At 37.8% G+C, this 12,661-nt stretch overlaps 1 protein-coding gene across 6 annotated transcripts in view; it reads left to right on the top strand.

Moving 5' to 3' along the window:
* The window catches only part of FHIT (fragile histidine triad diadenosine triphosphatase), a 584,721-nt gene that overhangs the window by 433,105 nt on the left and 138,955 nt on the right, over positions 1-12,661 (top strand). For 4 of the 6 annotated variants that reach the window (XM_048315656.1, XM_048315655.1, XM_048315657.1 and 1 more), the window contains 2 exons: positions 9,067-9,212; positions 10,097-10,126. In XM_048315656.1, coding sequence (XP_048171613.1) covers positions 9,067-9,212; positions 10,097-10,126 — 176 coding nt within the window. The remainder of the gene's footprint in view (positions 1-9,066; positions 9,213-10,096; positions 10,127-12,661) is intronic. The other 2 variants (XM_048315660.1, XM_048315659.1) reach the window with 1 other exon arrangement.

Consider the following 12,661-nt stretch of genomic DNA (forward strand, 5'->3'; position numbering starts at 1 on the left):
TAAAACTTATTGCCTGGAATATGGCATCCAATAAATTTCAAGAAAGTAAATTTGTCATAACTAATATCTAATAATTAATTATTCCCTCATTATAGCTCCTGAATCATGAGCTAGTATATAGCTTCATAATGATCACATTATTTTTTTGAATACGATGGTGCAGCAGCCTTAATTAAGATCTAATGCTGAAGCATTTTCTCACAAGTTGGTTTTTACTCTTGGGTGGAGGTGTTGGATTATGAGCTCACTTTCTCTGTTTGAAATGAGGTGTTGCTCATTCCAGTAGGGTTATTTTGGTAAATTGAATTCAGTGCAGTTTTCTGGTGGTGCAGGTCATTTGGACAAGACTTGTTACTGCTGACAGCTTTGAATGAACATATCAGTTGCTATGACAAATGCCATCACTCCAGTGTTTAGGCCAAAACCCTGCTTTCTCACTGTTGCACCCCAAATGTGGTTTGGTCTCTGCTGTCAGCTTTGGGCATGGCTGTTTATTTCAGTGGTCTTTTACATTTATAGTTGCTATAGGTGCATTGATAGCTTCATGTAATTATGACCAGTTTTGTCGTCTATTTAGAAAAAGGATATATCATCTGGAGCAATAAGGATGTAGTTCTTAGCTGGAATGGGTTGCTGTACAGCAGGATTTCTTTACGAGATCTCAGAGCATCACAGCAGTCATAGATGACATCCTTCTAGATTGGGATGTCTGCATTTCCATGTTGGTCACCGGTTATTTATTGCTTTTGGGCCTTCCAAGATCAGAAGCTTGATGTGGCTCTAAGAATGTGGTCATGATTCCTGTGACAAGTTTAGATCTTGAATAAATTTCCACCAAATGAGACTTGGATCAGAAGTGTGTTTCTGAGTCACAAAGTCTTCCGCAGCTGCTCTCACTGTGGTTCCACTTAGGCACCTGCTACTGCCCAAGGCTGCCCCTGAGGCCAGGAGCCAGCAGAAAAAGATGAATCCTGCAGTAAAATACCACTTGCTATGAGGAACTGAGCTTTTAGTTGACCTACTTGACACATCCTAAAGGCATTTAAAGGGAATATGAAATATACGACAGACTTGTTTAAATGAAAAGTGAGCAGTTCTGAATGCAGCATTTCCCCGCTGTGGCCCTGTGTCTTGTGGAGTCACTGTACTTTGTGTAGCAGTACTTTGTACTTTGCTGTGCTATCTAGCAAGATTCAGACTATAAGCCATATCTATATTCAAATTAGATGTATTGACTTTTAAAAGTAAAATAATGTTTATTGTTCATTTCTTGGAACTATTGCATGTTTCACTGACATGAAAAGTTATTTTAAGTAGTTTCAGTGGGGTGAGAAGATCAAGTAGAATAAAAACCCCTCTGCATAAAAGCTGCAATGTGGTCTTCAAAGAGTGCACTTATGATAGTGTGGAGAGATCCATGTCAAAGATATGCAGTGATTGCTCTGTTCTACTGGAACTACTAGTTCTCTGATATATTGCATAAATCTGGTCTTCTGCATTAGTGTAAACATGTACAGAGCTGCCTTATCAAGATCAAATTATTTAGATAATTTGTCTTATCTTAATGACTTTTTTTATTAGTGCTAAGATGTGGCAGAGCAATATATAAAAAAATTGTGTGGGGGTTTAATAGTCTGAAGCAATTTTTAAGTTTTTATTGTAACTTTATTACATTTGCATTGGTTCTTAATCATCCTTATTGTTCAGAGCTCTGTTTTTTCCCAAACTAGCAAATTCTGTGGTATACTATCTCTCATATTGTACCAAAGCACTCCTCTAACATATATTTAAATCAAGTTCTACATATAAAATCCAGTAAAGAGTTCTCCTTCACATTTTCCTATTATTAGATGCTCTCTCTTAATCCAAGCAGCCTCTACAGATTTCGTTCCTAAAGTCAGTCACTCCATCTTACTGAATAAGGCTTGTTCTGGGCTGGGGGAAACGTCAGGTTTTGCATGGCTACAGGTTTATGGCTGTCCTAATTCTGTGGGTTTACTGGGAACTGAAGGGGTGCCTTGACATATTGTTGTTGTAATGAAGAAAAATATGCATTTGATTAATTTTTAAAGGCTTTTTGATGCCCTCTGTATGTACGTGTGTGTGCTATTTCAGTGTACTCTTCTTAACTCCTTCTACAGGCAGCATCTGTGAAACCATTATTGTTTTCCTCACGTAGAGAAATTGCTCCCGTAGCCTTCAAAATGTGAAGAATTGTTCAAGGGCAGAAAAAAGATAAATGACTGGCAGTTGTTTTTCAGTTATATTAATTTTATTAGTCATGCATTCTCCTGTGTTTTTTCAGAGCTCTGGGACTTCTTTCTCTTAGTAATTAGAGCTTTTGAACAAAGAAAACTTCTGCTTAGATGCAATGATGAATTTAATACCCCTACCCACACTCCTCAGCTGAATCTGGGGACATTGTGGTGAGTTTTAATACCTGAAGCTTTGTCTGAGTGATTCTCTCTGCTTTGGGCACTTGATGCAAATTCATGTAAAACAGTGTAAGAAAAGAATAATCCCTCCCGCTGCCCCCCACAGCGCATTATTTCTGCATTCCCATCAGCTTATGGATGTGCAGAAGGGGTTTTTCATACAGACACACGAAATAGTTGGAAATAATGATTTATTACAGTTTTCTGCAGCTGGTACTTCTGGTCCCTGAGCTCCCAGCACCCACCCCAAGGCACTGTCCTCCCTGCTCAATGAGGGCTGAGCTGGCCCTTGAGCAGCCTCCTGCTCCAGAGACACCATCTATCATGTCCATCAAGTTCTTCCTGCTGTTACCAAGAGATGGTGGCAGTATCTAATCTTATCTAATCTGTATTAATCCTAAAATGAGCACAGCCCTGATTTCCAAGGCAGGAGTCCCTGTTGCAGGTTGCTCTGTGAGTGATTGGGGTGTTTTCAGCCTGGAGGGAGAGCAGAGGCTGCTGTGCTTTAAGTTGCTTACCTAAGCTTATGAAATGCATGCAGGAATATTAAATCTTGATATTAAGTCTCTATAAGTATTATAGTTTGGGACAGTTTTTAAATGAAAACCAATTACTCAAAACCAAAATATTAATGAAAATGTCTGTTTTGAGGTGTTTCCCAAAATTAAATTTTTAAGGAAAATTTCTATTATTAACTAAAGTACTTTTTATGTAAAAAACTAGAATGCTAAAAATAGATATTTAAGTATTTTTAAAGTTTTGGAGATTTTATTCACTTCTACTTTTCATCGTTAAAATATGTTTTTGCTTTGGTTGTTTTTGAGGGCAGTTTTGGGTTTGTTGTTGTTTTTTTAGATGTTGATTCTTGCACTCCCTCTTGTGAGAGGGAGATTGTTTAAAGAAACAGAAACAGTGTTTCCATTCTGATGTGAGCTATGAATTCCTGACTATGTTACACATTGAAAATAAATAATTTTCCTAAATTAAAAAGTTTTATAACAAATGATATAAAAAGCTAACAATATTGGTGAAACCCAGGAGCTTCATAAAGTAGCAATTACCCTTTCACTTTTAGATATTTTGCCTTTTTCCCCTTGTATTTTGTTCTTTTAAAGCCTCACATGTTAAGAAAACCTGTCAATTTTAATGTTTTTAAGTGGTTCCTTAAGAAGACAAAGTATAAAAAAAGAACGTTATTCCTATTGTTACAGTGTCAGTACCTGGAGAGCCTTTAATTTTTTCCTTTTTAAAGCTTTGAATTGTTCTGTTTGAAGTTCAAATTCAGGAATAAAACAAGAGTCAAAACTGAAAGTATGTTTCTATATAGCAAATTAATGGACTTAACCAGGAAAAAGCTGTGTTCAGTTCTAAAGCTTGTCACATAAAAGGAATTTTAACCTCTTTGGGGTTTCTTTTTTTTTGGTTTTCTTTCTTTTTTTGACCCCCCAAAGGCCATTTTTCCAACATTTCACAACTACAGAATGTTTGTACCTTGATAGCTATGTGTGAAAATTTATAATAGGCACTTTGTGGGGTTGAGTGGAGTCCCATTGAAGGGAACATAAAGCCTGGCCTATGCCTTAAATACACAATTACAATAATTTGAGCTTCAAAGTCAAAATCCATATAAAGCAAATAAAAATTACTACTGAGCCTTTGAATTTCAGCCTCCACTCTGCGTGTACTAGTGGAAGGAAAATTACATTTGAAGTGGTCACCATGCAGACGTTGGCCAGGAGCTTTGATTTTCTTGTAGCATCTGAGCCTTCTCTGTCCAATCAACTCAAAGCCAGCATGCAGTTATCAAATGCTCACTTTTGCCCCAGAATTCCCAGGGTGAGCACAGCCTTCAATCCACACGTGTCCATGGGGAATTTGTGCCTGTGCTTGGCACTGTTGAGCAGGGCTTTGACAGTGTCCAGGTGCCCATTGCAGAACCACATTACAGTAAATGTCTCTGACTGCCCCTCTCAAAGGGCTCCAGTTCTTATGGCCTAAACGGGCAGTGGGAAACAAAAGAGAGTTACAAGGTGTGTGCAAAGGGGCTGGTGAGGGCTGAGACATGGCACATGTGTGGTTAGGCATCCTTGTGCTGCAGCTGTTCAGGAATTTGAACCGTGCTTGCTTGGCCACAACTTTTCCAAACAGGTCACAATCTTAATAGACCAACAGATTTTTAATTTGAATTATGGAGGAGGCTTAGGGTCTTTGGTGCATTAAACAACCCACCCAACATCATGCAGGGAGTGGTCTGCTGTGCCCAATATAAAAGTAAAAGTGATTCCATTGAAAACATAGGTCATCCTTAGGTTTTAGCTCAGTTTGAGGAAAATGGGCCTGATCTACTCTTGCTTTACTGCTCCTTTGTGGTTATGCACTTCCCCTAAAATACCTAGAGTTTTAGGCTACTATCTGCTGGTAATCTGAAAAATACTGACATTCCTAGTCATTTAACAAATATTTAATGGAGCTTTTAGTGTGTGTGAGGATTTGCGTATTGATTTGTGTATGCATATTTGGGTATTAGGGAGAGAAGTACGGCTGTTGAGAGACTTCTGCAAGATTTAGAGCCAGAACGTGTAGAGGTATTCCTTGTGGAACAGGGGCATATGATACCCCTGGAAAAATTGGACAACCCAGGGTTGCTGAGGAAAAACCCCTGAACAGGCCCCTGTCTGCAGGCAGGCCTGGAAAACACCTGGCTGCAGGCAGCCCTGAAAGTCCTTGGCAAAGTTACACACTGGTCAGCTCCCCCGCGGATTAGAGGCCGTCTAGAGGGACTGGGTGTGAATCTTTGCAGAGTAGATATAAGCTTGTATAATTAAACAATAAAGCGGAGAACGATGCTCAAATCGTTGCGGTGTATGTGTCGTTACTCTGGCCAGCTCTTCAGACTCAGTCCCTAAAAGAACATATTGTTACAGATTACAATAAGGTGTGAAGGTTTTTCACTCTTAAAATGGAGAAGTTGACATTTTAAATTGCATGTGCTCTAGAGATGTGGACTGACTCAGAGAATTTGAAGGAAATAACAGCTGCGCACATCAAAGCTTAAAAATAGAAACTTCATCAGTCAGTAGCAGTTTAGAATGAATGAAGAAATCACAAAATTATTAATTATAGTGTTTAGAGAAAGGAAACATAAAGTTCAAACTTTCTGAAGGCAGAATGCTGTCATCAGTCTTGCAGCATGTCTGTGCTGGGTAGCAGCGCCTTGTCCTGCTGAGCCGCTCTGTTAAGGTGGGGGCTCTTGTCCAAACACAGGCACCTTCGGCCATTTCAGAGACCCCAAGAGGATTCAGGTTTCCCACCTGACTGGCAATTATGACGTAGGGCATATGGGAGACTCCTGCCCTTCTGGAGTGGCAACTGGATGCCCTGAGGCATCTCAGATGGCAGTAGATGCTTCAGTCTGAGGAGTAATTGCACATAAAAATAAGTACAGACTCACTTTCTCTTGCATTTTTAATACGTAGTCACCTGAAGCGGTTTCATAGCAGTGTTTGCAGAAAGTATTGTAGAAAGTAATGAACAGTTTATCTAATTTTAAACTTAGTAAGAATTCTGAGGTGAATAGAGCAGGTGTACAACTTAAAATCTGACCAGATATGAACTTAAAATCTATCCTAGCATCAAAAATTATAGTTAAAAACCATGATTTAAAGTTGCAGTGGATGGTTGTTTTCTTAATGATTTCAAATCCATGAATTCATTCTAACATTTTTAATATATTCATAGTTAAATATAACTTGAATGTTGTCCTAATTACATTCTCATGTTAATTTAGCTCTGATTCAGAATTTATATCATTATTCTTTGTAGAATTATTTTGAAATGATGGAAAGTTCAGCAAAGATGCTCTAGTCTGTGATTGTGCCTTTGAATTATTTATCAAATTCAAAGACAGAAGTATAGCTAAAATCTAGTTTGAGTTGTAAATGAGTTTTGGTAATGTAAGGAGGAAGTGCAAGTCCTTTTTGCAGAATGCCATGGGTGCAGCATTAGGTACTGCAGGAGCACTGCTGGCCCCACATGAGCAGAGAGGTTCATGGTTCATAAGAAGCCTCCACTGCAGCAACTGGCAAATGCTATCTAAGCAGATAAGACAGATAATGTGTGGAAGAGGAGAGATCGAGAGAGATACAGAGAATTTACAAAATGACAGTGCAGATTAGTGACAAAATTAAGAAAAAACCTGCCCTGTCTTGGTCCAAACCAGCCCTCGCTCCCTCTGCAATGTGCCATGGAAACAAAAGCTTTCCCAAGAACTGTTTAGCTCATGTTTCCCACAACCCATTGCAGTGGCAAGTAGTACAGTGCTAACATCAGATTGTAGAAACTATCATTAATGAAAAAATTGAAGCTGTGGCCCTGAGCTAGGTAGAGAACAAACAATTGCTGGTGAGGCGTGTGTGAGTCTGAAAGGGCAAGAAACTGCTGGGGAAAATTCTAAAGGAGAAAAGGAAACTTGTCTTAATGTAAGCAGCAGTTTTGCTAGAGGTAAGTGAGGGGAAATTCTTCATTTATAAATGGTTTATTGAGCCATGATAATAAAGCAGTGCTGCAGAAGAAGGATAATTATCTACTTAAGTATCAGATGCCCTAAGGGTAGAAGCTTCCCTTCTCTTCTTTTGAAAAATGAACTCAGATTAAACAAATGTCCTTTTTCCTGTTTTAGTGTTGACATGGATTTCCTTTTTGTGAGTAAAATTAATTAGTTTTTCTATTCGTTTATTCCTGATATGGAAATCAGGTCTGCCAAGCAACTTCACAGCTCTTCCCTTGGGCCCCAAGTTTAGCCAAGAGCATCCTTTAGGGATGTGCTTTGTATAATGCACTGGGAAGGCACAAATGAATTACACGGGGTTTACTATGCCCGGTAACTTACCAAGGGACACAGCATTTCAGAACTAAAACCCCACAAAACTAGGGTTTTTGTCCCCATCCAGGATTGTTTCATTTCCAAGTAACTGCTTTCTAAATATATTTTTGTCCTTTCTTAAATGTTAATACCGAAAGTTGTAACAAAAGGAGAGTAATGGTGGCAGAGCTGACTCTGTACAAAAAAACCTGGAGAGACAGATTTTCAAAGCAGATTAACACCCACAGCTGGGACCAGTCTTCTCTTGTTCTGTTGGGAGCTGCTACAGGTAGAGCTTGTTCTATTCTGCTCCCACTTTAGCAAATATCCATTAAAGACTTGTCTGTCCTCATCTGGATTTTGAAAAATGATCAAAACCTGCTGCTACATCTTTACTTTGAGAAAATGTCTGGTTTTCTCTCCTATCAGAATTATATGTGTGATTCCTACAATATAACCTTGGTGTATGTAAACATGTTGTCTCTGTGCTTATGGAAATAATTGATCTTTCACATGTATTAATCTCTCCTTATTTCAAATGTCTCATGTGGTTCTTGACAATCAGGTTGACGTAACCTTTTTGTGAACCTGTTAACTGCAGAGCAGTTCCTAGTTACCTTTCCTGGATTATAGAGAATATTCTTGAATACCTGCAGGCTTCAAGATGCAGTAAAAATAAAGATGACTATAATACAATGGCATGGAACCTAATTTTCTTCAAATAGTCCTTTGAACACTTATTTTAATATTGGAAAAAAAATTTTATACCCTTTGTTCATGAAAGTTCAAGTGGTGTTAAAGGTTACTTTAAGGTCTTCGTTCTGCAAATACTATTCTGTAAGTCAGCAAAGAATCCTGTCTGCAGGGAATTGAAATGAGAATTGAGTACTTGCTTTTTGGATCTACACAACTGAGGCTCTGCTAGGAATTCTGGACCATATTAATAATGTTACAAAATTGACTTTCAAGCGAGGAATCATAGCAATTATTAATTACCGTGAACACAGATCAGATGACTGTGAGCAGCATCTCCCATTATTTACTTTACAGCTTAATTTCACTGACTCACAAATCACAGTCACCAAGGTAGAATTAAATCAAAGTATATTTACAGGGTTGTGAACACTGCGCTTAAAAGGAAATAGTCTTAATTATCTTAATGTATTTTTAAAAACAGATAATAGTTACAACAGGTGAATATTCCTTGTGAATTGTAATTAATGTAGTGTAGAAATAAGTGATCTGCTTTCGTCAGCATAGTGCCAGCTTGTCATATTTAGGTGCCTAAAATTAGAGATGTAAGATCAAGATTTTCAAGAATATATATCACTTTTGGGGGAAAGCATTGTAAAACTGCTGTCTCAGACCACACATCCAAAGCCCTCTTAAATTTCTTTGGCTTTCCCCCATTTTTAATCACAAAAGAAAATGTCTCTGACTTTCACAGGAGAAAAATACCAGCATTTCTCCATTGAGATGGTAAATTTGAGTCTGTGAAAACTTTTCTTTCCCTTAAATGGCTCAGTGTAGCACAAGAGCCTTAATCATTTTGCCCGTATCTGAGGGACTTGAGGAAAAGAATTTTAAACAAAGCATCATCTAATTCCTTGTATTTGTATTCCCTATGTTTTTGATGCTCTTGCTGTATCACCAGAGAGGAAGAGCTCAGGTGATTCAAGGGTGATCAGAACCAGGTTACAGGCTGGGGACTGAGACTCTTCTCCTGGACCACTCAGATTTGTGTTTGTGCCTTGACACTGCCACCTTCAGATGTCCTTGTTTGTCCCCTGCGGCCGGTGGAGCGTGTCCATGACCTGTGTCCCGAGGAAGTGGCTGATTTGTTTCTTACAGCACAAAGGGTTGGAAATGTGGTGGAGAAACATTTCTGTGGCACCTCGCTCACCTTTTCTATCCAGGTTTGTAAACCAGTCACCTAAGAAAGATTTAACGCTTTGTTTTATCAAGCTTTCAGCCTTTTTCCCTAGTCCAATCACAAAAGGACATTGGAACTTCAAGGGGCAATAAATACTAAATAACAGTAATAAAAACCAAGAAGCCAAATAACTGCATTGCAGTCTTCCAGATTTGCCATTGAAAAATCTAAAAAGGAAACCAACAGGAAAGTGTAGTTAATGTTAACTGCAAAACTTTGGATAAAGCCAGCAAACATTCTCAAACACTGTGCTTGTTTTTGAGTATTTCAGGAAATAGTCTTCCTTCAAAGAAGCATTTGCAGGGTTGACCTCTAGAGAAAGCAGCCATGTCCCCTGTTCCACACATAACCCACTGCCTATGCTTGAGATAGGTGATCCCTCCTCACAGCTATTTATTTGCAAGCAGAGAGATGTAGCCATGTAAATATGTTATAAATTCTGACCTTTCAGCTGTTTGTGTTGGGTGTCTCTCTACCAAAAATGAACTCTGTTTAAAGCAAACCAGGAGACTAAGCCCATTCATTAGAATCAGAATTTAAGCAAGCATACTTTGATTGAATTCTTACTTCCACATGTGATTTTATGTTCACAAGGATCAGAAATCTATTGCTAGCTACTGAAAAATATGATCTGAAAGAATGAAAAATAGATACTGTTGTTTTTGTGATCTGAGATAGTTTCCTACTTTGCCAGGGTCTGATACGGAAAGGAGCTTTGTCCAAAAACTTAGTGTTGAATGGTTCTCAGGAAAAATACACTAATTTAAGTCAGTGTAATTGATGTAAATGATTACTGAGTAAGATTTCTGAATTCCTATGTGATCCTTGTTAGATCCTCTAACCTGAGGCTTTTCCCTTTGCTTACAGGATGGCCCTGAAGCTGGACAAACAGTGAAGGTGAGTGCAGAATATGCAGAATACAAATTAAGACACAGTTATAAGAACTAATAAAAGATCAAAGCTCGTCATCTGCAGTCCATTGCTGTATTGTTACTTCATCCTTGAGATCAAAAAATCCCAAGTGTACAATAGCAGTAAATACTTTTAATTGAAATTGCACAAGATAACGTTTACAGGTTTTCTTCCTAGACAAAAATTTTCAATCAAGAAAATATCTTTTCTAAGCTTCTGGGTGTATTTATGCAAGGCAAGCCTCATGAAAGAGGCATCTGGTTTAGTTTTTTGTTTGTTTTATGGAGAAAATATTGCCCTTCCATTCATAATCTCTTTGTTTTTCTGTTTATTGCCTAATGAGTTGTAGCTAATTAAAGGAACAGTTAAGTTGAACCACAGTGTGAAAATATACCTTTTGTCTATGCTTTCTCTCAATGTATTCATATCACATTCTTGTTACTGAAGTTCACATGTAATGGGCCCAGTGAAGCTGAAAACCAGATTTTAAGTGTACTTCCAGAAAAAAAGGTGGGAGGGCGGAAGGGAAGAGAAGGATTTATGATTATATTCTCCACTTGAGTAATAACATAGATAACATCCAAGATGTCTCTTCAGCCATGTTTCACTGCCACGTAATGCAAATGTAATTGCATGTGTAGTTAGATGATATGCCCCAACATTAGATAAAGGCTATTTTTTACATTTGGAATCAAAGGAAAGTCAAATATGGCTATGGGTTAGCACTTTGTAAAATCAAATTTGATGTCTCAGAGAACCTGTTTGAGTTGATTAAGATAACTGTAACAACCAAATGACAGTGGATAGGAACATTTTACATTTTTTCCAATTTGCTGTATTGACCTTATTTTTCCTTCTCCCTTTTGTTGCCTGCTTTGAATATTTAACAGAGAGGTAATAGGGAGAGAGAAGAAGAAATTAGAATATCAGCAAGCTTGCAAAGTGATGAAGAAATGTAATGCAATTTATTTCTGTACTGTGACAAAACAGATTCCTTGGCTCATGACTTTGAGTGCATTGTGTGGGTTTCACTGGCAGTGTCTGTTGATAGGTGAAATAATAAGTTTAAATACATTCGAAGTAAATTTTGTTATTATCACCAATATTATTTAAAAAGAAAATCTGGGGATGTATTTTAATATCTTGGACAAATGTCTTTCTCTCTGTAAAGAAAATGTGTATAGGAATGATTCTATGTGAGAAGAATTATTTATATGAACAAGCAAAGGCAGATGTAAAAATTCCCATCTTCTGTGATTGTGAATAGTAACAAATGCTTATGTAGGCCTTAAAAAGGTAGGAAGTTCTGTATTGCTTTGTGTTTGTACTGGAAACAAAGAGCATTAAATGTTTATTGCAAAATGGCAGCCACCCTTCATGCCTCCTTCTCACACTTTTAATAAACACTGAGATGGAAATGGCCCATTCTTACAACTGTGAATCCCTAGACTTTGCAATAATGAGCATGTATTCATAAATCAGAGGTTATCAGTTTGCATTTCTCTACTTTTCTGCATCACTGGGCAACACTGTAATTTATCATCATCGCTTTGGGATGTTTATCATCCAAAAATGCCAACAACTATTTTCTTTAGAGAATTTCGAGCTTTCAAAACTTCAATTGGGAAAGAAATTACTGTGATCAAGACCTTTTAAGTGAACAATAGGGTGGATACATAAATATCTGGTTTCATTTAAACTGTTCTGAGTCACAAAGTTTGGAAAAACACCTATGTGACCTACAAATCATTTCTGAGCCTTAAATTCAATGTGTCGTGTTTCCGTATGTGGATTTATTTGGGGTTTTTTTCATGTATGAGAATCCACATAATCCAGTCTCCTCTGAGGGAGATTTCAATTAAAATTTCTGGAACAGACTAAACATTAGAAAAGCATTCTAATAGTAAAACTACCAAAACATCACAACAAATATCCAAGGCAGTTTGTGGAGATTGTTTAAGTAGGGTAGGCAAGTGTATCTCAGGAGCTAATTAGGTGTAGCTGATTTTACTTTGAATGGGGCAATGTACCAGATGGCTTCAAGAGTCCTTTCCCTTTGTATTTTGTATAATTCTGTATACTTGTGTAAATATAGGCTACTGTATGTGCTATGTAGGAACAGAAATACAGGAAGCAGGAGAAGAGTATTGACTTTTCGGTTGCTCACTGCAAAATTGTGCTACAAAATGGGAAGAGATATCAGCCTAGCTGAAAACAAAAGGTGACAAATTTTGTCTGAAAAAGATTAAGGAATTCTCCTTCTTTGTCTGCAAGGAGAAATGGTAATCCATGTCCAAGAAAATTCTTGAACCTGAATATGACTCTCAGGTCTATTTTGAAATGGAGATGCTGAAAATTGTACGTGGAATGTATGCAACAGGTTGAAAGGAAATGACCCTTTCCATGTGATTTTGGCTAGAAATCAGTGATAAGATTGTCTGCCAGTGTTACATGTCCCTTTTGGTGGTGTGAAAGCTGCTGGTGTGTGCATTTTATTCTAAAGCCTTTCTAGTTACCTAA

The sequence above is a fragment of the Corvus hawaiiensis genome, chromosome 11, assembly GCF_020740725.1.
Source record: "Corvus hawaiiensis isolate bCorHaw1 chromosome 11, bCorHaw1.pri.cur, whole genome shotgun sequence".
NCBI lineage: Eukaryota > Metazoa > Chordata > Aves > Passeriformes > Corvidae > Corvus > Corvus hawaiiensis.